The 24,696-nt window shown below is 51.6% G+C and overlaps 1 protein-coding gene across 11 annotated transcripts in view; it reads left to right on the forward strand.

The window, feature by feature from the left end:
* The window catches only part of myo18ab (myosin XVIIIA b), a 72,037-nt gene extending 48,249 nt beyond the window's left edge, over positions 1-23,788 (forward strand). For 7 of the 11 annotated variants that reach the window (XM_081699893.1, XM_081699896.1, XM_081699897.1 and 4 more), the window contains 20 exons: positions 37-126; positions 745-864; positions 2,024-2,135; positions 3,445-3,572; positions 4,007-4,161; positions 6,020-6,143; positions 6,328-6,528; positions 6,920-7,030; positions 8,222-8,326; positions 8,788-8,934; positions 9,042-9,155; positions 11,250-11,366; positions 12,266-12,349; positions 13,241-13,378; positions 13,927-14,112; positions 14,205-14,344; positions 15,080-15,124; positions 18,333-18,455; positions 19,560-20,958; positions 21,919-22,058. In XM_081699893.1, the coding sequence (XP_081556019.1) occupies positions 37-126; positions 745-864; positions 2,024-2,135; positions 3,445-3,572; positions 4,007-4,161; positions 6,020-6,143; positions 6,328-6,528; positions 6,920-7,030; positions 8,222-8,326; positions 8,788-8,934; positions 9,042-9,155; positions 11,250-11,366; positions 12,266-12,349; positions 13,241-13,378; positions 13,927-14,112; positions 14,205-14,344; positions 15,080-15,124; positions 18,333-18,455; positions 19,560-20,937 (3,618 nt within the window). In that variant the 3' untranslated portion in view covers positions 20,938-20,958; positions 21,919-22,058. Of the gene's footprint in view, positions 1-36; positions 127-744; positions 865-2,023; positions 2,136-3,444; positions 3,573-4,006; positions 4,162-6,019; positions 6,144-6,327; positions 6,529-6,919; positions 7,031-8,221; positions 8,327-8,787; positions 8,935-9,041; positions 9,156-11,249; positions 11,367-12,265; positions 12,350-13,240; positions 13,379-13,926; positions 14,113-14,204; positions 14,345-15,079; positions 15,125-18,332; positions 18,456-19,559; positions 20,959-21,918 lie in introns of all 11 variants that reach the window. The other 4 variants (XM_081699898.1, XM_081699890.1, XM_081699899.1 and 1 more) reach the window with 4 other exon arrangements.
* Positions 23,789-24,696: the final 908 nt, after the last annotated feature.

Below are 24,696 nucleotides of genomic sequence, written 5' to 3' on the forward strand. Positions count from 1 at the left end.
ACTGTCTCCCATTTCTGTCTGTCTGTCTGTCCTCAGGAGGAGATCCAGCAGCTGAAGCTGAAGCTGGAGAAGGTGGAGAAGGAGCGCAATGAGCTACGTCTCAATACGGACCGCTTAGAGAGCAGGGTGAGATATGCACGCTCACACACCCCAACAAGCAGAGAGCAGGGTGAGATGCGCACGCGCACACACCCCAACAAGCAGAGAGCAGGGTGAGATGTGCACGCGCACACACCCCAACAAGCAGAGAGCAGGATGAGTCTCACACACACACCCCAACAAGCAGAGAGCAGGATGAGTCTCACACACACACTGTGATTGACATCCTAATATCATATCAATTGCCAGCTTCAGTGGTGGGGGGATGCGGGAACCAGTGGCAGCCAGTCAAATTTCTGTGGGGGCTGGGGCCCTCTAGACCCACCGACACACTGCAGAATGAGACACTGGATTTTTAGAAAGTCTCAGCAACGCATGAAACAATGCACACACCCCCTCCAAACACACCCCAACACATATCACCACACCCCTGCCAGCACTGAGTCTCTCCCATGACATAGCTGGAAAGCCAGCAACCGTGTGTCAAATGTGTCAGCCCTGATATCAGAAGGCGCTGTTACACGGGCTGCAGCGATGAGCTCCTTCACAGACAGTGGCTGGCGGGCCACTCGGCTGAGCTCGTGGAAGGCCAAGCTGGAGCTGGAGTGTGTGTATTTCAGGTCATGGAACTTGTGTGTGTTTCAGATCACGGAGTTGTCGTCGGAGCTGGCTGATGAGCGGAACACGGGTGAATCAGCCTCTCAGCTGCTGGAGTCCGAGACCTCGGAGAGACTACGTCTGGAGAAAGACACCAAGGAGCTTCAGGTACTTCCCTGCCTACGTTTATCATTGTGTGTATGTTTAATCACTGTGTGTACTACTTGCATTGTATGACTATAGAAACAAACCCAGCCTGTTACTACTTATGTGGAAAAGATGGACTCTGCATATTGGATTATATTATTTTATGACCACTACAACTACTGTTACTGCTGCCACTGTTGCAGCTCAGCTGTGTTTACTTTGCTTGCTGATATATTACAGCTTTGCAGCTGTGATGATGTTGGGGTGATGTGATGATATGAGGATGTCAGGGTGATGTTGGGGTGGTGTGGTGATGTTGGGGTGATTGGGTGATGTGGTGATGTTGGGGTGATTGGGTGATGTGGTGATGTTGGGGTGATTGGGTGATGTGGTGATGTTGGGGTGATATGATGTTGGGCTGATGTGATGTTGGGGTGATATGATGTTGGTGTGATGGGGTGATGATGTTGGGGTGATATGATGTTGGGGTGATGGGGTGATGGGGGTGATGTGGTGATGTTGGGGTGATGATGTTGGGGTGATGGGGTGATGTGGTGATGTTGGGGTGATGTTGGGGTGATGATGTTGGGGTGATGGGGTGATGTTGGGGTGATGGGGTGATATGATGTTGGGGTGATGGGGTGATGTGGTGATGTTGGGGTGATATGATGTTGGGGTGATGGGGTGATGTTGGGGTTTGTGGGGTTCCGTCTTTGCTCCTCTTTCTTGTTGTCTTTCTCCTTTCTTTGCAACAAACTGATTAAAACTAATAAAAAGACCTTAATAAAAAAGGAGCTTCAGGTTCAGGTACCATCAGCGCACACACACACACACTACAGCAAAGTGAACTTTGATACGATAATATATGTAGGAACACCTTGCCTGGACTATTCTTCTGAATGGTTTGATAGCAGATGTGTTTACTGGGAGTGATTGTGCATGCATGCGTATATAAGGTGTGTGTGTTTGAGGGAGAGAGACTGACAGGTACTGTGGTTTATGTCTTCTGTTGGTATGTACACATCTGGGCTTATTCATGAGGAGCTAGCTGCTGGTCTCGTTGAACAGATGGTCTGAGTATTTCCCAGTAGAGCTGATGAGTTGTTTGTTTGCTTGTTTGCTTGCTTGCTTGCTTGTGTGTGTGTGTGTGTGTGTGTGTGTGTGTGTGTGTGTGGCTTAGACCAAGTATGACTCCATGAAGAAGCAGATGGAGTCCTTGGAGATGGAGGTGATGGAGTCTCGCCTCATGCGTGCATCTGAGCTCAACGGAGAGATGGAGGATGATGACTCAGGCGAGTGACATCATTTCCTGTTTAGGGCATGCACATGCACACACACACACACACACACACATACATACGCAAGCAAAACAAACACTCCCAACAAACACACCATCCACCTATAACACAGATGTCCTTACTCCATAGAAATGGGGGTGCTACACATGTAGGCAGTAACTGGTGAAGGGAAAGCGAGATATTAGACCCCTGCACAGGCAGCCGAGGTCTGAGCCGAGACGCACACACCCCACTCCACGTGGACTGTGTTTAGTGCTCAGATGGGGGGGGATTTGGGCAGGCTTGGCGGCCCCTGGCTCACATGGCCTGTGGATTAGTGGGTTTACAGATGGACTTCAGGTGGGCCACCTTCCCTTCAGCACACCACCTCCAGACAAATGAGAAAATAATCTCCAGGATCAGGTGCAGCTCCTGGCCAGCAGCTATTAGGCTATTTCTATGGAAATGGGCCATAGCTCTGGAGCACATTACACATCAGTCTCTCTCTCTCTCTGTATGTCTTTTTCTCTCATTCTCTCTCCTTGAAAGAAACATTTCTATGGACGTTTTATAGAGGCCACTGCTCCATGCCTGTTTGGACAGTACCAGGCCACGAGCTGGCTGTAAATTCAGTACCAGCTGATTTGGAGGTTGTGGAAAGGCACGGAGCACGTTCACGGCGCATGTTCACGGAGCATGTTCATGGGTGTGATTTAGTGGCTGGACTGAGCAGGACTGATGTTCCCGTGCATGTCAGACAGGCCCCCGGTGCGCACCTCGCTGCTCCCGCTGCCTGCTAAACGCCCCATGATTGATTACCGAATGGTTGAGCTGAGCCGCATGCGTCTAATTCATCCCGCACCCGTGCCGCTCCACTCGCTCTGCTATCGATTATCTGGACTTGGCTGCACGCCTCATGGTGCTGTTAAACTTGTTAAAGCGCCTATGGGATCTTCATAGTGTTTACTAGATGAATGTAAGGGAAGGTGTCAGAGACATTCGTCCTGTTAAAAAACCGAGCTGTGACGTAGGACTGACGGGTGGGTGTGGGCCGGGGGTATTGATATTTCATTACACACTGTCTGGATTTATTCAGCTCCGAGTCAAACAAACTCGTGCACAGAGTGATGTAGGAAAGTAAATTGAATTTGTGTGTGTGTGTGTGTGTGTGTGTGTGTGTGTGTGTGTGTGCGCGTGTGTGTGTGCTGTTTGGGTGGGGGATTTTGTATATGTGTCTTTGCACATGGGTGGGTGGATGTATGTCTGTGTTTACGTGTGTGCTTGGGTGGGCGTTTTTTGTGTGTGTGTGTGCGGGCCTGCGCAGGGGGAGAGTGGAGGCTGAAGTGTGCACGCGCGGTCCGGGAGGTGGAGTTCACTAAGAAGCGACTGCATCAGGAGTTCGAGGACAAGCTGGAGGTGGAGCAGCAGGGCAAGAGGCAGTTGGAAAGACGGGTGAGGCTGTCGGTCTCGCACACACATGCACGACACACGTACACACACACACACACACACGCACACATGCATGACACACGTACACACACACACACACACACATGCACGCACGACACACCTGCTGTTATCTCCATCGTCTTCCCAACACCACTGCTTCAGTAAGGATGGATCATATAACTGATACCAGGTGCCCAGTGTCCTAGAGGTGGAACGAAGTCATAGGCCTCTACTACACTGCTTCTTTAGAGCAGGCTGCAGCCTCCTGCTCACTCCACACACCACACACACACATACACACACGTAAACATGCGAAATGAGTAGTTAAGTCTGTTCTGATAGCCTCCTCTCTCTCTGGATAAGTGCAAATTCAAGCACCATCTACACATAGTCTGTATCATTGTGTGTGTGTGTGTGTGTGTGTGTGTGTGTGTCAGTTGACAGACCTGCAGGCGGACAATGAGGAGGTGCAGAGGGTGGCCCAGCAGCTGAAGAAGAAATGCCAGCGTCTGACCGCAGAGCTTCAGGACACCAAGCTGCACCTGGAGGGCCAGCAGAGCCGCAACCACGAGCTGGAGAAGAAGCAGAGGAAGTAAGCCACACCCTCCAGAACACACGCCCCTATACACGCCCTGCAGAACACACGCCTCCCAGAACACACGCCCTCCCAGCACCACGCCATCTACAACACGCCCCTTATACACGTCCTCCTGAACACTCCCCCATACACGCCCTCCAGAACGCCCAGAATGCCCATGCCCTCCGGAACACACGCCCCCATGCACACCCTCCAGAAGACACCCCCACACCTTACAGAACACACGCCCCCATACACACCTTACAGAACACACGCCCCCATACGCACCTTACAGAACACACGCCCCCATACGCACCTTACAGAACACACGCCCCCATACGCACCTTACAGAACACACGCCCCCATACACACCCTACAGAACACAACCCCATACACACCCTACAGAACACACCCCCATACACACCCTACAGAACACAAGCCCACGCCCTCCAGAACACACACCCCCTGCACCCTACAGAACACACACCCCCTGCACCCTACAGAACACCCTCCAGAATACAAGCCCACGCCCTCCAGAACACACATCCCCTACACCCTACAGAACACACGCCCACAGCCTACAGAACACACACCCCCTACACCCTACAGAACACACACCCCCTACACCCTCCAGAACACACATCCCCTACACCCTACAGAACACACACCCACAGCCTACAGAACACACGCCCACACCCTCCAGAACACACACCCCCTACACCCTACAGAACACACGCCTACACCCTCCAGAATACCCTACAGAACACACGCCTACACCCTCCAGAATACCCTACAGAACACATGCCTACACCCTCCAGAATACAAGCCCACACCCTCCAGAAAGCAAGCAATCCACTTCAGCTGGCACTGTGTCTGAAGTGGGGATTTGTTCAGGCACACAGTGAGGCAGCTATCAGCACGTGGTCAGCCAGTTAGGTTAACTTTCTCTTTCTTTCTTTCGCCAGGGTGTTAAAGCGATGTGAAGGTGGAAAGGTAATGGTTGTTAGTGTGTTGTCTGCAGCAGGGCAGGAGTGCTTTGTACCTACAATCTCAAAGTAGTCACGCAGGCTGTAAGACACCACCAGAGGTCCTGGGATTAGTAGTGGATTAGATTAGATTTCAGGAAGGGGTGGACAGTGTGTGAGAGGGAGATTCGTAGGCTCATAATTGGCGGTAGTGGCGCTGGAGCAAGTGTGCTGTGTGCGCGGTAGGAGGTCCTGGCTCTGGGCCCGCTGGCTGCAGTCAGTTTCCACAGCACATGTAACACACAGTAGTGGATAAGAGAAGAAGGTTTAGGAACTGATCAAGTGACTGATTAGGAGAAGGTTAGCAGTGATTAGAGGCTGCAGAGTGTCTTGGGTGTGCCAGTCTGTAGAATAAGAGTCTCCACGCTCTTATTCCATGGCCATGCCTGGCACCACGCTGAGTGAAGGGCTGCCTACTGCACTGGGCACCCACACAGTCCCACAGTGCTGACCTCTACAGTGGGGCCAGCGGAGACGGCACAAGGGCGGGGGGACAGGAGACAGCTTGTAGGAGCTCCACTGTGTGTGAGCAGTAGAGAGAGAGAGAGGGGATGAGCCAGAGAGCTTCCTCCTAAGGCCTCCTCAACCAACCAACACCAAATACTCACACAATCCAGCCAATCAGAATGCCCCAGCCCAACACCACCCGACACACACATCATATGGGCACTAAGACTTTCTCAGCTTCATTTTTCTTTTTTTGTTTTCTTTATCAGTTTGGAAGTGCATAGTGTTTTTATTATTATTTATTTATTATTTCAGCTTGGCTTTCACCGACAGTCACTCAGTGATTGCTAGTGGACTTTTGGCTGTGGGAATTTAGCGGTTGTGCGCGTGCGCGTGTGCAGGTTTGACTTGGAGCAGAGTCAGGCACAGGAGGAGGTGCAGAGAGAGAGGAGCCAGCGCGAGAAGCTGAGTCGAGAGAAAGACATGCTGACTGGAGAAGCCTTCAGCCTCCGACAGCAACTGGAGGTCAGCAGCTGCCCTCTCCATTACAGAGAGCCACTCACTCCTGCCTTACATACGTCTCTCCTCCACTCCTGTGTGTGTGTGTGTGTGTGTGTGTGTGTGTGTGTGTGTGCGCGCGCGCGCGCACGCGCGTGCGTGTGTGTGTGTTTGTGTGTTATAACCCAGTACCGGCCATGTCGTTTGTCAGGACAAAGATCTGGAGATGTGCGCCCTCAACCTGAAGCTGGAGCAGATGGAGGCTGAGCTCCAGGATCTGAACTCTCAGGAGTCCAAGGACGAGGCCTCGCTGGCCAAGGTCAAAAAGCAGCTTCGTGACCTGGAAGCAAAGGTGAAAGATCAGGAGGAGGAGCTCGACGAACAGGCCGGCACTATTCAGATGTTGGAACAGGTGCACATGCAAACGGACACATACACACCCAACGGCTTCGGTGTATACTCTGAGTGTGTGCAGCACTCCTGCTGTGGAGGGAATTGTTTCATTTACATATCATCCACTTACAGACATGGAGTTCATGCATGTGGCTTATGTTTAATTTATTACCTGTATGAATAATGCAAATCTTCCTTGCATAATTGCAATACGGTGGGCAAAATTGGCTGTTATCTTCATATTTGGAAGTGTCCAGTCCCCACGTTTGCAGTCTGCATGAAAAGTAGCATCTGTCTGGTAGTCACTTGTTTCTTTGCCTGTCTGTATGTGAATTCTGAGAGTGTGTATCGTAACCCATGCATGTTCCAGCTCAGAGATGTGCAGAGATGCTGATATTTTCCCCTGGCAGGCCAAGCTCCGCTTGGAGATGGAGATGGAGCGACTGAGGCAGACCCACGCCAAAGACCTCGAGAACAAGGACGAGGAGGTGGAGGAGATCCGCCAATCCTGCAGCAAGAAGGTACCACTCCCTCTGCGTTTGTCCCTCCACTTCGGGCTGATCCAGGACCGGCTTTCTGTGAATGAAAGCCCACCTCGAACACAAAAAGAGGAGGAACAACATCTGGCCTCAGATCAGCATAGAACATTGTATCGTCAGCACATGTCAGAGACTGATTGTGAGGGCACGGGTCTGTTTCCAGACGAGTGTTGTTTACTTCTAGTGCTCTTGTGCATCACCGGTAAACAGTAACGGCACGAATAATAAACAACTGCAGGCTCACGGTGTGTGTAGGTGTGCGTGTGTGTGGGGGTGTGTGTGGAGAGCGGCCAGACCAGGGGCTACAGTTGGAGCCCAACCCAATGAAGATTGTGTTAACGTATAATTTGCGTGGCTGCGGTTCAGTTTCGTTTATGCATGGTTGACCTCGCTCCTACTCCCCACTTACCCAATCACGCAAGCAGCACAGCACATCCCATAATTATCTTCCTCCTAGCAACGCTGTCACTCAGAGGGTGCACACTGCAGAGTGGTGCAGGGAAGCAACAGGTGTTAGTGTATACTGTCGCACATGCGTACAACAATTTCAATCTCTGAAATGCAGTCCTGTAATTTGACTGGTTTCATTGTAATTTGATAAGGTTAGATATAGACACACAAAAACCCAAAGCACCTGCCCCACACACACACACACACACACACACACACACACACACACACCTACAAGGTACCATAATGAAAGAAGGTGCTTCAGACACACGGTTCCTGAGTTAACTGTGTCATTTGAGAATTATTAGTGTGTTGTTGGGCCCACTGCCGCACACAAACAGAGCCATGGTTAAAGCACTGTTGTCTTAGTGCCAGTGGTGTGTTACAAGCTGACACAGATCCCTGATCTGCAGCGCAAGAGTGCTCATGACTTATTCACAGTGAAAACAATGTCAGTGGTGTAGCGGACCAGAGCCCATGTGTAGCCTGTATCAGCAATCACAGCCCTGCACACATTTTTTTTCAAAAAAAACTCCCAGTGAAAAATGGTTTTCTTGATCAGTGGTGTCAAATGATATTCAGTAGCATTCAGTTGACCACGTCTGCGTTATTTTAAAGTTGTTTTTTTTTGTTAAGCGCTGTGCTCGTGCTCTAGGTGTGTGTGTGTGTGTGCGTGCGTGTGTGTTTGTGTGTGTGCGTGCGTGCATGCGTGTGTGTGTGCAGTTGAAGCAGATGGAGGTTCAGTTGGAGGAGGAGTATGAAGACAAACAGAAGGTCCTCAGGGAGAGGAGAGAGCTGGAGGCCAAGTTGCTGACCGCACAAGACCAGGTATGTAACCATGCCAGCACACACGCACATTTAATCTAATCCAATCATGTTTATTAGCTGTTTTCTGTGTTTGCTAATTTGTATGAGCTTTTATGAACTGATGAAGCTCATAGGTGAACGTCTGCTCGGGACAGCAGAGTGAGGGACAGATGGAGCACCAGCTTCTGGCGTAGATGCATGTCTAACATAAGGATCAAATTCCTTTCTTGTTGAAAATATTTACAGTGTCACATTTTACGGCAAATATAGAAAGAAGCAAATCTCAGTCGGATTCACCAGCCCGAGTGTGTGTGAGGCAGAGACACGGCTGGTCCCAGGCCAGGACTGGTACAAGTGTATGTGTGTTTACATGAGTGCAGGTCCTGACAGAGACCTACCCACTCATATATCTGTTGCCTTTTAACTAGTGTGTGTGTGTGTGTGTGTGTGTGTGTGTGTGTGTGTGTGTGTGGGTCTCTCAGGTGAGCCACAGAGACGTGGAAACGGAGAAGCGTCTACGTAAAGACCTGAAGCGCACCAAAGCCCTGCTGGCTGATGCCCAGATCATGCTGGACCACCTGAAGAACAATGCCCCCAGCAAGAGGGAGATCGCCCAGCTCAAAAACCAGGTCTCTGCAGCTTGCTGTCCCACCGCCAGCTTAAGGCCTGGACATGCTGCACGCCCCAGTACTGACTGCTCTCTGGGCTGTGTGTGTGCGCGTGTTTGTTTTTCTAGTTGGAAGAGTCCGAGTTCACCTGTGCTGCGGCAGTGAAGGCCCGGAAGTCCATGGAGGTGGAGCTGGAGGACCTGCATGTTCAGATGGAGGACATCTCCAAAGCCAAGCAGGCAGTGAGTGCAGACACTCCCAGCGGCTCTTTTGGAGAGAGGCAGAAAAACATCCATCCCTCCCATGTTTAGGAAATGAAGCAGCAGAAAAATCACACACACACACACACACACACACACACACACACACACACACACACACACACACCTCTCCTCCTCATTCACCTTCAGCAACAGTTTAATTATTTACAACAGGGAAATGATTTCCACCCATAATGGAATGTTTCCGATTCCTTCCTTAATTTGAGCAAGACATATCGTCCCCGAAATACCATTACTCTTTAATAATGCCGTCACGGGCAGCTCTCCACTCCTGCCTGATCGCAGGGTTGTAATTGAGTTCACACAGCAGCAGGTGGGAGGTGGCTAAGGTACAGGAGATGGATGCCCTTTGTTTGTTTGTTTGTTTGTGTTTATTGCTGTTATTCCAGCACGTCTGTTTAGAACTCCTGAGGCGAGGAGCTGCCTGACAGGACGCCGAAACGCTGCGCCTCCGACCGCAGACGGCACGCTGCTCCTCGCCTCTCCGTGGCTCACCGCCACCGCCTGCTGGTGGCGAGCCGGCGAGCGTGCCGGGGGGGGGACGGGCTTAATCCTGAGGTTGGAGGCATCCATCCAAAATGGCTCCTCGCCAGCCGTCACGGTCCTGAGCAGCACGTGGGACCTGAAATTGTGCCCTGCCACGGTGTTCTTTTCTCTGAACACCCGGGCTGTTTGTGTATGGGACGCAGCTCCCATAATTGTTTAGCTCAGATGATCGTATCGACATGGTGGTGTGGTGGACTAGCTGCTGCCGCAGCCAATCAGGAGCCTAGTCCCCAGGGCCCCCGGTTCTGTTATAGCGCCACGCCGTCATATGGTGATAACAGGCGTCGATTGGCATTCTGCAGCTTAGAGAGGATCCCCCCCCCCCACCCCACCCTCCCAAACTCATAGCTCATACGCGGCTGTCAAAACCAACCAGAAGAAAAGGCGCTGAGGCTAGCTGTGCTGTTCAGGGTTTAGGTGTGTGGTTGTAGGTTTGTGGTGCACGGCCCTTTTGAATTACATAGGTGTTTGATTTTTTTCGGACTGTGCATGTCCGGGGTAAGGAGAGGAGACAGACAGACAGACAGACAGTGGGGGGGGCTTTGATTAGGAGCTGTGTCTCACATCCTGTGCCTGTCAGCGGAGGAGACCGGGTGGGGGAGCTTAAAGATGCGTTTGCTCACGCGCTTTGCCTGTGCAGCGTCTTGTCATTTAAAACACGCTTTGTATGGCTTCGACAACTTATCTTGTTTTTATCCTTCAGCCCATATCCTTCTGACAAGAGGATTTGGGACAACATGGAACCAGATGCGTGCGGAATCGAGAAGCGACAGGCGCGCTGAATAGCCTCGCTTTGGTTTCTTTCCCGTTGCAAAAGCCGTGATTTATGACTCATTCTACTGCACACTTGAAGCTTCTTTGTAGTGCCATAAAGTGTTTACTCTTATTATATTTTACAACAAAGGAAGTGTCATTGTAAAATTGCAGGGGAATCGGAGCACTCCATGATGAACTATTTATGGTGTCATTTACCAAAGCTCCGTTGCTGTCCGTTTTACTGCGTCTGGCTGTCAGTATTAAAGTGTCATTTGTCCAATCGACTGTAATCCAAAAGGCTCCCACTCCACGCGACGGGGAATGTGAATGGGAACGGACCCAGGCCATTACCCATGTGTCGCCATGGCATGGGGCGCGAGATGCCCTCCGCGACCGCCCCGCTCCTGGAAATGCGTTTTATGTCCCCCCCTTCTGCATTAACGAATTCATTACATTTCTCTGATAGCCACATTTTTCACCCCTTATTAATACACTCAGGCCTCGCTCCCCAGAGATCGCCTTATTGCAGTGCTGAAGTAATTATTACTGCAGGGAATTAGACCTCAGATGCTCTCAGGGAGGGAGGCAGCGCTCTGAACAGGCCGTTGCTGTGGCGACTGTGCCGGTCCTGGGCTCCGAGGGGCTCCGTCAGCAGCCGCATGCGGAGGAATGACAAAGCAAAGCCGCTCACCACCACCTCCTCCTCCCCAACCCCCCCCCCCCCCCCCGGCCTGTGTTTCCTGTCCCTGCCAGCTGGAGGAGCAGCTGAGCCGTGTGCAGAGGGAGAAGAACGACCTGCAATCCCGCATGGAGGAGGACCAGGAGGACATGAATGAGCTCATGAAGAAGCACAAGGCCGCTGTTGCCCAGGTGACGGCACACACTTATTTAGACAAACACATACACACACCCACACACACCCCACGTCATAGACGCACAGTCTCACTCATGCCAAAACCGCGGTTCGGTGTGGGTGCAGCCTGGTGTCCCCATTTGGATCCCGCCGGGCCACATACTAGCCCTGTCTAATGGCACTGGTCCCCAGCTGCATGGCATATTTTTAGAGTTATTATTTTCTGAAAGCCTGTCTGCACAATGACGCTCACTGGGGAATTGCTCTGCAGTCTTTACAATGCCGTGGTCGTAGGAGCAGGGGAGGAAGGTGTCAGAGAAGCAGCCGGCCCGCAAAATATTTTGCTGCAATTTTGCATCGTATGAAAGCGCTGCACTTCATGATCGTTTTGGCAGCACGTGAGCCATTGTCATTGCCCGATACGATTTACTGCTACATTTCAGTGTTCCGGTCCTGCCGAACAAAGCTAGACCGGCCCCTGCACACGTGCACATGAAGCGGGGAAGGAGGCTCCTTTTCTTGCCATTTGGAGTCACTGTGCTCGATGTTATTCCACGATTAGCAGCGCAGCTCGGCTTGTTCGGCCGGAGGAGATTATTTGTTTAAATTTGCGTTCGTTCAAACGTGAGAGCTGATTGGCTGCAAGCTCCGGCGAGGGCGGGAAACCCTCTGCCGTGACATTTGAGAGAACTTCCTCTGCACGCTCTCTGTGCGCCTCTGCTCCTGCGCGCCGGGCTGCGTCTTGCCCGCTGTCTTCTCCATGTCTCCTCTGCATCGCCCGCTTGTGCGGTACCGTGTCATTTCACGCCATTTTTCACGGAGCTTGGAGGAAGGGCCCTGCCTCTCACGGTACCGGTGACTGACTGCCTTCCTCTCCTCTGCCCCCCAAATCCCCCACCCCCCTACACTCGTCCAGTGCTCTCAGAACTTGGCGCAGGCCAGCGAGCTGCAGGCCCAGCTGGAGGAGGCCCTGAAGGAGAAACAGGACGTCCAGGAGAAGGTAAGCAGCCGGGACCCGCTGGGAGTGCCCACGGGCAGTGCCCGCATGGCTCCGCCGCTCACACCTGTGTCTGAGCACCAGAGCGAAATCCATGCTGATAGGGTCAAGGCTTACGAAATCTGGCTCTCGCCGTTACTCCAGAACGCCACAGGCAGAAGATAACGATCCTACCCTGCCCCTCGGCAGGCGTCCGCACGGATAATCTGACCCTCATTTCCAGATGTGTTCTCTCAGCTGGGTGGCGAGACAGACAGAAGCGCCTGCAGAGCTGGCGTTACTGCGTCCCCCCACTGCTGTCGGATGCCTCAAGCACGGGAGAGTGCGTGGAGAACTTGCCTGCTCCGCGCTCTTCCCCTGTTGCCGCGGCGCTCTGTTAGGACACCGCGGGCCATGTTTTTGTTTGAAAATTGGAAGCTGTGCAGTTTAAAACAAACCTCCAAACTGAAGCCAGCACTGAAATCGATATTTAGGCAATCATTACTCACAGCTCTGAAGTCCCCTGTGCATTTGGAACTAGCCAAGTGTTCACTCACACATGGAGAGCAGGAGTCCAGGGAGGCCGAGGGGGCTTTTGAATATTAGATTCGAGGCATGGGGTAATTAAGCGTCCGATGCAGCATTTCGGCCAGGTCAGCGCAGAGGAACACTTTTAAAGATGGCCACAGACAAGGCACCCAGTGGCCACTCAGTCAGAACAGTGAGAAGTTCTGAAGGTAGCTCCATTTATTTCAGAGCCCACAGCAAGACTACTGGAATAAAGATGAATCTTAGGCTTCGCATTTTGGGCTTTTGGTGTGCGTGTTTGTGTTGTGTTTCTTTTGTGTGTGTGTGTGTGTGTGTGTGTGTGTGTGTGTACGAGAGAGAGAGAACTCACACTCTGTGCCCTGTCAGCTCACAGCTCTGCAGAGTCAGTTGGAGTTTCAGGAGCAGTCTATGGTGGACAAGTCTCTACTCAGTAGGCAGGAGGCCAAGATTCGCGAGATGGAGAGCAAGTTTGAGTTTGAGAAGACACAGGTCAAACGCTTGGAGGTGAGTCAGAAGGACAAGTGTGTGTGTGTGTGTGTGTGTGTGTGTGTGTGTGTGTGTGTGTTACCTAACATGTCTGTGTGTGGACTAACCAGGCCAAGTAGCAGAGGTCAGTAAGCTGGCAGTAAAAAAAAGCTGGACTGTAAAGGCACCCAGCCACCTCTGTGCTTCTTAGGCTGCACCCGCTGAGCCTAGAGCAAACAGCGTCAGACGCAGGGCCAAGCAGAGATCACGGCTCTTTTGTTTTCTGAACACGGACTCTGGCGTAATTAATGTGGCCTCTGTTCTTCACAACAGAGTGCACTTCACAAAGTCACAAGTTGTGATAGTTCATTGAGAACTTTGAAGCAACCGGGGCTCAGACACTTACTTGGTGTAGAACACACATTTCCTTAAACACCATTGGATCCACACCTAATCCTCTCCAAAGACATGCTGCAGCCTACAGGCCACTCACACCTGCAGTCACATTAAGATGACCTGCTCGTTTTCCCCTCTCTCTCTGTGTGTGCGCGCGCACCTGCGTGTGTCATGGCCTGGACACGCCCCAGGGTCTCGTGTCGCGGCTAAAGGAGAGCGTGGAGAAGCTGACAGAGGAGCGGGACCAGCGCAGCACTAGCGAGAGCCGCGAGCGCGAGCAGAACAAGCGCTTGCAGCGTCAGATGCGAGACCTGAAGGAGGAGCTGGCCGAGCTGACCAAGAAGGAGGCCGAGGCCAGCCGCAAGAAGCACGAGCTGGTGAGCGCCGCACGCACGCCCGCACGCCAGCACGCCCGCCGGTGTCTGCCAGGCCCGTCTGAAGTGGAGCCGTTCTGTCGCATCACCCACAGGAGCTGGACATCGAGAGCTTGGAGGCGGCAAACCAGAGCCTGCAGGCGGACCTCAAGCTGGCCTTCAAGCGCATCGGAGACCTGCAGGCTGCCATCGAGGATGAGATGGAGAGTGACGACAACGAGGATCTCATCAACAGGTAACGCCCTCTGGCCCATACCGCCTCTCCCTCCATCACTCCCTTCAGCTCTCCCTCCTCCTCCTCCTTCCTCTCTCTCTTGCGCTCGCGCTCTCTCGCTCTCTCTCCCATAGAGCACGGGAGGGTTTATCTACCCACCCCGGCGACATACAGGAAAAGAGGTGACTCAGGTCCACTGCTGCGGCACCATGTTTGTGAACAGGCCACGTACGAGTTATTTGCTCTGGCTTTTCTAATGCGCCGAGCTCCCCTAGCAGTCGCACCAGTGGAGTTGCAGTAATCTGCGCTGGTTTACAGTCGCACCAGTGGAGTTGCAGTAATCTGTGCTGGTTTAGCTTCTCTCTCTTGTTGCTGCCTGAGTCTGTCTGAGCCCTGTTGGTTGTGTGTCTTGTTTGGGGTGAAGGAGGAGAAGGTTCTTTAGGCTTAGCCTTCTAGGGATAAAAGGTGCTGAGTGAGGTAGTGTGTGGAGTGGAGTTTGTGTGTGTGTGTGTGTGTGTGTGTGTGTGTGTGTATATGCACCATTGGAATCCTTTTCACCAGGCACCATAAATATTGAAATGTAAGGCGGAGCTGAGATCCTGGGCGTGGCCATCTTAAACCCCTCCCCTCCTTCCCCCAGCTTCTCTCATCTCTTCTGTTACTTTAAGGGACTTGTGCCTGTCTCACTGTTCTCTCTATTCCTTTTTCATACGTGTTGTTTATTTGTGTGTTTTCTTGTCCATCTTCCACCCCCAGTTTACAGGACATGGTGATTAAGTATCAGAAACGAAAGAACCGAACGTGAGCAGCCCGAGCAGCGCGTTTGACCTTTAACCTGGTTTGGACTCTCCTAGGAGAATATTGCAGTATCCGTGTCATTTGGAGGCAGTGGGCCTGCTTGGTGCACACCCAGCGCATTCTACTCTCCTAATGGCTGTGGGATTTGAATAGTTCAGAGGCTTGAGACCACCAGGCCTCAGCGATCCTGCAATACGCTCCTTGGACATGACCCTTAACATCACCCCCTACCTCCCACGCAGGTCTGCATGGGAGCACATTCTGCAGAGTGCTTGCCTGCCGCTCCACTGACAACATGACCGCCTCAGCCACGCATGCGCCCCAAAATACACTCCCTGCTGTGTTCTTAACGACATGCTTAAGTATAAGCTTTGTCCAAGCACTTCGGTACCTGTCCACCGGCAGGTAAGTGTGAGCAGTTTGGGTGTGTGTATGTCCCCCACCCAGCTGCACCATCTGTGGGTTCAGGACATGCTCTGCCCCCCCCCCCCGCTGTCCTCCGGAGCTCCGGTCCTCTCTGCAGGTCTACCAGACGCTACAGAACCATGTCGAAACAGGAGCACGGGCCACCTCTCTCTCTCTCTCTCTCTCTCTCTCTCTCTCTCTCTATCCCCTGTCTGTCTGTCTCTGTGTGTGCTGAATATTTCACAGTCCTGCTCCGGGGACTCTACAGCCTTTGACAGTGAGAGAGGAGGGCGTGTTCCTCATCAATCTTTCAGCTAGGCGAACTAAATAATGGATAGTTCTCAAAAAGCCCCTGAAATTGTGTGCCAGTACCAGCCCCTGGCACCGAGCCTGATCCCACAGCGAGCGCTCTGAATCGGCACGGACCACCTCTCACTGCATTTTCCATTTTTAAAACCTCTTATAAGTTCCAAGAACCTTTTCTCTGGTTTGTATGAAAATGTGTCGGTACTGAATGAGCTTTGCTGTCGGTGGTTTGCGCCATTGATCAGAGCAAAGAAAGCACCGCTTGAAGTGTTTTTCATCAGCGTGCTACAGATACGTTGCTAAATGTTTAGCTACGTTCCCATCACGTTGAACGAGTTGGCGTGTTGGTAGCAACTCCTCTGCTCGTAAGGCTTAGATGTTCTTTGAGTAAAGTACATAGAACTGTTAAAATCTGGCTTGTTCAGTCCAAATGAGTGCAGACATAAAATTTACATATTTGTATTTACATTTATTAGCTGACGCTTTTATCCAAAGCGACTTACAATTATGAAATTAAGAGAAGCTAAGATACCCCCCCCCCAACTAATTTTTACATCAAAACATCATAAATATTACTCAAGTTATTTTATAAGAGAAGACTTCATAAGTCGTCTGAAGTATTCCACAGAAGTCATATCTCTGGGAGCACCTTTAACAGATGCATGAGCAAATATGGGCCCCAGAGCCCAGAGAGATCCATATGTGCTAATGATAAATGTAATGGAGTTGAACAGAGATGTACAACCAATAGAGGCCCAATGTCACAGACAATTAATGTCCCTCTCCCCACTCTCCCAGGGGTCTGTTTGCTCACGTGAGACGTCGCGCAGCTTAACTAATGCGTGGTCAAGGGCATAAATTGCGTGTGACACTTTGTGTAAGTGCCTGATTAGCTAGCGCTTGCTGTAGAGCTGGCTGGAGGTACGCGCATGCAGAGAGTCTCGTCTGAGCCTCCGCACGGAGGGGCCGCCCCAGAGGGGCGTGTGCCTGAACCACGGCTGCGCTCCCCAGGGAGGGAGGGGTGTGCGGCATGCTCCTCAGTCTGCTGGATGTGTTTCGGAGTTTGACGCGTTCTCGTGCTCACCCCCCATTACTCTGCTGTGTGCATGCGGTTAACCTTTAGTGTTATTTGCATGGTGTTTGCGTTCTGCGAGTGTGTAACGGGTTCACGTGAGGACACGTGTGTTCGAGTCTGGCTGCTGGCATTTGTTTTCGCAGCATGCATGTGATGCACTGCAGCGCGGTCTGTAATTCGTTCTGCGGCGGTGTTTGACCGCCGTGACCGAAGAGGGCGACTGCAGCTTGATCACGGAAATCCCACTTGATGCAGCAGAGCCGCGAGCCGTGGCCCCGCCATGGATTCCCATTTCCCGTCTCGCTCCAAATCGAAGCCGCCGCTCCTCCCTGGATTCTTCCAGGCTCCTGGTGAAAGTGAAGGATAAGGCTAATCGGAAGAGGCACGGCGGCACTGACTTGCAAATCCAGCCAAACGTAAATGGTGATGTTTTATCTGGGCCCGAGGCATGAGCAGACGGACCCAGCACTGAGCCGGCCGATCCGTGCCCAGTCGGGGGACGTGTGTGTGGTGGGGGGCCCGAGATGTGCATGTGGTGAGGGCTTCTGTCTGATCCTCCGTCCTCCAACAGCGTGGTTCGGCATCTGCTGAGCAGCGGTAACTACAGGTCCCCTAGTGACTCTAGACCCTCACAAACCACTGTAGGGGATTTTTCCTTTCACTCCTCGTAGCGCACCAGGCCGGCTCCGGCTCCAGCTCCTAGACAGCTGCCTTTCTGCAGGGCTTGACTCCCACCCTCATCTAACCCACCTGCTGTTTCGTCTCCAACTCTGGATCAGGTTTTGGATACAGGAACTCTGTTCTTCTGCTGCTATGAGGGAGCCTGGGAATAGCTCATTACTTGAAATGCAGGGCGGTCCATCGTCATTCTGATCTGTCATTCTGTGTGGCTCTAAATCCTTCAGATCATTTTCATGGTGTGGACAGTACAGGGTTACGCGCTGTTTTCGTGGCCCATCGGGGGGTCTGGATTAAAGAGCTGTTAATGTTCCTTTGATAGGCTTTTGGCAGCCTATAAATCTATTCCTAAATAGCTAGCTGCCACCATTTTGCTGTCATTTAGGAATATTGCAGTTGCGCCCTGAAGACTCTCCTTAAATTATTATAAGCTCTTTTAGTGAGATAACTACATAAAAAAATCAGGAAGCCCTTTTAATATTTATCAGGTCCATTTTCGATGGTTTCCTCTCACCCAGTTTGGCAGAGCAGGGCCAGCCCTCACAGGCAGACTCTCCCAGTGACCAGTGGCTCTTAACACAGGGAATGGCAGAGTGCATGTGTCAGCGCTGTTGTGTCTGTGCTGCGTAGCTCTTTGTTCCTCACCTGTCCCCCACACTAACGGTGCATGCTGAAGGCTTACTGTATCGCTCACGCTCTCTCCCCTCTTCCTCCTCCTCCTCCTCCTCCTCCTCCCCGTCCTCCCAGCGAGGGCGACTCGGACTCCGGCTCCGGTGCGGAGGACCGCGTGGACGGCGTGAAGTCGTGGCTGTCGAAAAACAAGGGCTCTGCCAAGAACCTGTCGGACGACGGAAGCGTGAAAGGCTCAAGGTCAGTGCCGCGACACCCCCCCCCAACCCCCTTCCCAGCCCACCATGCACACACACAAAAAAAAAAAACAGGCCTGGAAGAGCTCTGGTGGAGGTTTTCCCACCATGCTGCAGGGTCTCTCTCTCTCTCCCTCCTCGTTGCCACTGGTTTGATGACAGTTGTCTTTACAGGCCCTTTGCAGGCCTCCTCTGCGGATTTATTGACGAGCCTGCCAGCCAGTTGGCTGTCGTACCTACGCCCCTCTCCCACACGTTAATAGATTGAGCCCGCTGGCTGACAGCTTCGATTACCCTGCGTTTGTCTCGCCTCCAAAAGATTTAAACCTCCTTCCTGAGCCCCTCACAACTTTTAAAAACTTTGGAGCTTTAAATGTCTTTTGATCCCGCTCCCTGTGGAATGCTTAGACTTGAGGCTGGGATTATGCCAGTATTCCTTCATCAGTTCTCCTGAACTTTTAGGTATAAATCATTATGTAAAGACAATTAAAGTGTCATATAATTAAGCAAATCCCTTTCTTTGTGCAGTTAACCAAGTTATTTTTGCCTGAAACCGATCTCGAGGACGGAACCCAAGAGAACCAGTGTTTTGTTTATTGATTTTGACACATATTAAAAAAAGATCCCTTTTGGATTTTTTTTGCTTAGTCCAATACATTGTGGTTCTTTTTCAGTTTGCCTTTTTTTTCCCCTGGCATTCACATTAAACTTTGTCCTGTCCTGTCCTCTATCGTTCCTGTCAGCTAAGGCCATGCTTCAAAGGGGAGTTCAACCCTTATCACTCCCTTATCGGGATTGCAGCAGGAGTGTAACTGGGAAATGAGTTATTTAGTAGGCCTATCAGACAAGGTAGAAAAGCTACAGCGGTAATTTATTAAAAGTCCATGATGAGTACCACTGTGATAAGGTGACAGAAACTATATTCCTCCAGAAAGTCTTGCTTGTTAGGTGTCGCACGCTATGTTTTGGGCGGAACGCGGATTTAAAGTTCTTCATAATTGTCCCTCATCTTCTCCTTGAACTCCACCTTCATTTCTGCGTCTGTTCCTTCCTTTTGCTCCCTTGGTGCTGTTTCTCTCCTCCTCCCTGACTCCGCCTCCTCATCTAGATATGATGTAAAGGAGTCTAAAGACAGGAAGGAGAACGGTAAGCAGGCGAAGGAGGTCGAGGTGAGGCCCATGTCTGTGATGAGCTCCCTCAGCTACAGGAAACGCTCCAGCCTAAACGGATCGGTGGGCGGCAAAGGAGACGAGAGCGCCCTCTACAGCTCGCTCAAGGAGCAGGGCGATTCCCAGGATCTCACCACATTCCGCAGGAGCCGCGCTGCCGGCTCCCGTTCGGTGAGCCCCTGGAGGAAGGGTGACGATCTGGACGACAGGGCCTCCGTTGTCTCACATGCCTACTCGGATGTGAGCCGAGCTAGGCAGAGCACGGAGAGCCGCTGGTCGGAGCTGGACAGGGAGTCGGTGTTTTCCAAAACCCCGAGCCGAGCCTACACCGGCCTCGCTGGCCTGGACCTGGATGATGATGGCATGTCGAGCGTGAGCACCCCGGGCCGCCGCCGGAGCGCGTGCCGCCTAGAAGAGTGGCGGGGGGATCGTGGATCACCCACGAGCCTGGCCCCGAGCAGTGTGAGCCGGGCCGAGTCGCGTACCTCGCTCGGACGCAGCTCCCGCCTGAGCGCCTTCGGCGTCCGTGACGACGACGACGACGACGACATCAGCATGGCCCTCAGCGACGCTTATGGCCCCCGGGCCTCGAGTGGCCGCAGCCTGTCCGTGCCGCCGAGGCCCCGCACCGCCGACCCCGGCCCGGCTGACGCCTCCGACGTCAAGCCCGTCGCCCACCGCAGCTACCTGGACCCGGACCTGGAGGCGGCCATCAACGAGGTGCTCAGCTTCAAGCCCATCACATTCAAGCGCAGCAGCCTGGAGGACTCGGAGGCGGAGTCCGTTAAGGTGGCCCAGCAGGACGGCGGAGGAGACGGGGGGCGGAACTCCAGAGCAGGCAGAAGCGGCGAGCGCAGCCGATCCAGCCTGCGCCGTTCTGCCTCGGCCGTCGACTGCACGCACTCCGCCAGCAGCCTGAGCAGCCGCAGACGCAAGACAAGCAGGAAGAGGGTGGGGCGCAGCTCTGACTCAGACGAACACGACCCCGGGAGGAGGAGCTCCAAGAAGAAGGGCAAGGAGAAGAAGAAAAAGAAAAAGAAGAAGAAGACAAAGAAGGTGGAGTCCTCCTCTTCCCCCTCCGACTCGGAGTCCAGTTCCGAGTCGGACCCCAGCTCTGGAGCGTCCACTGTCTCGTACCGAAGCACGAGCAGCGTGAAGAGGGCCCCCAGCAAGCGCCCCTCGCCCTCAGAGGAGGAGAGGGTGCCTGGAGGCCCCCTGGAACCCGCTCGGCCGCTTAGCAAGAAAGAGGAGAAGAACCGGAAGAAGAACGTGGACAATGTGATGATGAAGTACCTGTACAGACCTGACAGCGACTGAAGATGACGGCCGAAGGCGGAGGTGACTTGGTTTGGAGTGAAGGGTGCCGTGGGTTTGGAGTTCCACTAACCCCACTATATTCTCCTCCGGATGGCTTGCCTCTTTCACCTTAACAATTAACTGTACTTTTGTGATGTGTTTTAGCATGTCTAATGGATCTTTTTTGTGTGTGTTTTAACACCCTGGCCATTTAATGTTTTGTTGGATATATGCACAAATGTCTCTAAAAGCAACAGAACGTCATTTCATCGCTGTTGTGAGGCACTGGCTAATTGCTTTTGTACCAGTTTAGATTTAGATCCAGCCGGAAAAGGGGACTGCTGATGTATTATTTGTTGAAATGTCTTTGTGATTAATTACCCAAAAACAAAATAACGGTAGAGGAACTAAAGTCAGTGCAGAGGCAGCCATAGATTTCCCCTACGGTATTTTAATTTAGACATAATTAAAACAGACCATCGATTTGCACAGCTCGTTGGCATATTTGAAGCCAGCAACCATTAACATAAAGCATGCCACGTTTTAGTCCCGGGGAAAATTAGCAGCGGTGACACTCAAAGTTCTCTCCACTCTTGGCTGAGGGAGAGGTATTAGTGGCTGCGTCTGCTGCCGTCTTTTTGCTCGTGTGAAATTTCAATTCACAGTTCATTTATATGGTAATTTTGCCTGTAAGGCTTTGACTAACTGTCCTGTAAAGGAACGGCACGCTGTGTGTACATAATTGAATGACATTGTGTTGTATGACTTTGGTGAGCAACAAATTTGAAACCTTACATAAGTTTTACCACATTATAAATGCCGTCTTCCAGTGGAATTGATCAGAGTGCTTTAATCTTGCCTGGTGTTCATGTGACTCTACCTCGCTGTGCGAGGCCCTGGCAAAGTCCCTTTGAAGAGCTGTGTGTCAGACGTCGTGTTCCTTTCTGAGAACGAGTGCCTCGCTTTGGTTTGGATTCTAATGGAGCCTTCTTTAATCTGCAGCCCCCCCTCTGGACGAAGGCGCCTCTACCTCGACAGATCCGACGAGGAAGACGAGACGGACGATAAAGAGGCAGGGGGCGTGGCCCAAAGCTCCTCCCGCTATGCCCGACGCTACTACATGAACAACAGCGAGGGCACGGCGCCGGAGAACACAGCGTAGCGCACACACCCTCACCCACACACTCACCCACTCACCCACTCACTATCTCTCACTCTCTCTCTCACATGCACACGCACGCACTCACGCACATGCACGCAGGCACGCACACTCACGCGCACACACACACACACACACACACACACACACACACACTGGAAAAGGCCTCTCAGTATTAGTAGATCTCTGTGCAGGGGAGCGTGATGCAGCCCACTGTGTTCTGATTGCTCTCCTCACTGCACTGCAGACATACAGCCTTCGGTTCTTTCTTGCTCCTATTTCTGCGTGTGTTGTACCGTGCCATTAAAGCTTCTCAGCACCGTCAGATCGTCCCCCAGCCCCAACGTCATATCCCCCATCCCCGCTGAGCTCGGCTCCCGGTTCCACCAGTCCGCGTCGTCGGCAGGGGTTAGACTGCCAAGTGTAAAGTTAAGAGGCTTTCCTTTTTCGGCGCTTTATAAAAATGATAGGAAAAAAAACGAGGAAAAAGCTTTACCCCGTTGTTGCAAGCGTGTGTAGATTTAAGTGCTTCTTTCTTGACTTTGCATCAGTGGAGGGACTGCCGCCTTACCTCGTGCGCTCACGCCTTTTGCCGAGCCCCAGAACTCTCCCGCTGCTGCCCCTCCACTCCCATGGCGTCCAGAAAACCAAGCCCACAGGACGACGCCGCCTTCCCGTCGGAAACAGACCCACTGTCCTGTCCCTGCGAGCTCGCTGTGCTTCGACGTGACCCCTCCACGCCCTGCTGAGCACGGGTCGATCTGGGACATTGCAGGGCTGTGAAGAATCGTTCTCTTCATATGTGCTTTTGGACTGAACTGACTTGAGTACGTGCAGTAAAGCTCATGGAGAAAATCTCGGACTCAGCTGTTTTTGTTGTTGTTGTTGTTGTTGTTATTTTTTTCGCCCTCTTTGCTCACTGTTTCTTGTTTATTGTATACGTTCTGGCTTTCCAAAGCGAATGACCTTGATCTTGAGGTATAGTTTGGTGATTTTGTTTTCCCCATTTCCTCCACTGTTACCGTGGTCCTGTATTGGAAACAACACCCTCCCCCCCACCCGCTTCGGTGATGTCAAAGTTATTTTACATTGACAGGATCCAACTAAACACAACACGGCAGTACCGCACGTGAGCAACCGTAACCAGAACTGAGCCTGTGAACCCTCAGATCTCTCCAGCACGATTTGGCCAGCGGGATCCAGCGGGATCTTCCTGCCTTAACAACCGCAACAGCAGAGACTCCACATAGAGGAGGACTTCAAGCAGACACACACACGCTTTAATTTCCCCTGTTGCTTCATCCTAGTATTTTTGCCCTCAGTGTAGTATTTATGAACTAGTGTTAATGAATTGTGCAAAGCTGCCAAAGGCACGCGGTGTTGCTGAGCTGCACGTGGCTCGAAGGCTCTGCGCTCCTCGGGTTTGGCGCAGGGCTTTATCGACCAGGCCCAGGTCAGTGGCTTCATCCTCTATCTATGCAGTCAGCATTCATTTTAATACAAGAAGCGCGTGGTTTAAAATGCTCTTGGCTCATTTAAAAACCGCTATATGTACACATGAATATATGTATACATAACCCTGTATGACTCATCCTACCCATCAGAACAGTTATTTTCTTTATTCAATACATGATCACTTGTTATAAGTAGTAACGTTTTTTTTTTTCCCATTATGGTTTAATATATTGTAAATAAATGACAGTAATTGTTTTAGACGTGTTTTTGTGTGCTTCTTTGCTTTGTTTACTTTCCTCCTCCTCTCCATCTTTTTTCCCCCTGCAGACATGAATATGCGCGTAGGCTCCGTGCTTGTTTACCTGTTCCGTTTCCAGAGGGCTTTGCACCATTCCCTTCCCCAAAAGCATCCTTTCATGTTTTTGTTGTGCTCAGTAAGAAGAGGCTGTGGTAGTGCGAGCGCTGTCTTTTAATCGTCGCGGTGATGGGGAGCACGTGTGCCGTCCGCTCGCGGTGTTTCGAGTTGTGATCCGTGCGTGTTGATGATGAACCTAAATCTACAACTAACTAATGAACAACAGCTAATGACCTGAGTGTCCAGCTCCATGTAAACCTCAGTCAGCATTTTTGACAAGTTCTGAGAGTCCCAGAAGACCCATTAAAAAACACATCTTGTACAGATCTTAAGAAGGTTGATAGACCTTATTAAAAATAATCTGTTTAATCCAGCATGGTATTTGAGGTCTATCGCTCAAAGGAAAGATTGCCTGTCTATTTTAAAAAGTGTATTTTGGTATACACACATACATGCATATACACATACATACATACACTCACTCACTCACTCACCCTCTCTCTCTCTCTCTCTCTCTCACACACACACACACACACACACACACACACACACACACACACTCTCTCTCTCTCTGTCTCTCTCTCAAATTGAGGCACATGTACACATAATTGCACCAGTGTGAAGACCAGTACAAATATGAAACCTGTGTTTCTACATGGAGCACAAATTACATGAAAATATCAGTCTAAACTGTCATTTGTCCACATATATCTCTTAGAACAGTTATAAATTCTGCCACCATCACCCACACACCTGGCCTAATTAAGATCAATGCTGTTTTCATCTAATAATTCCTAACAAATTGCCATAA

This window comes from Electrophorus electricus, chromosome 17, assembly GCF_041902795.1.
Source record: "Electrophorus electricus isolate QZ-2024a chromosome 17, ASM4190279v1, whole genome shotgun sequence".
Taxonomy (NCBI): domain Eukaryota; kingdom Metazoa; phylum Chordata; class Actinopteri; order Gymnotiformes; family Gymnotidae; genus Electrophorus; species Electrophorus electricus.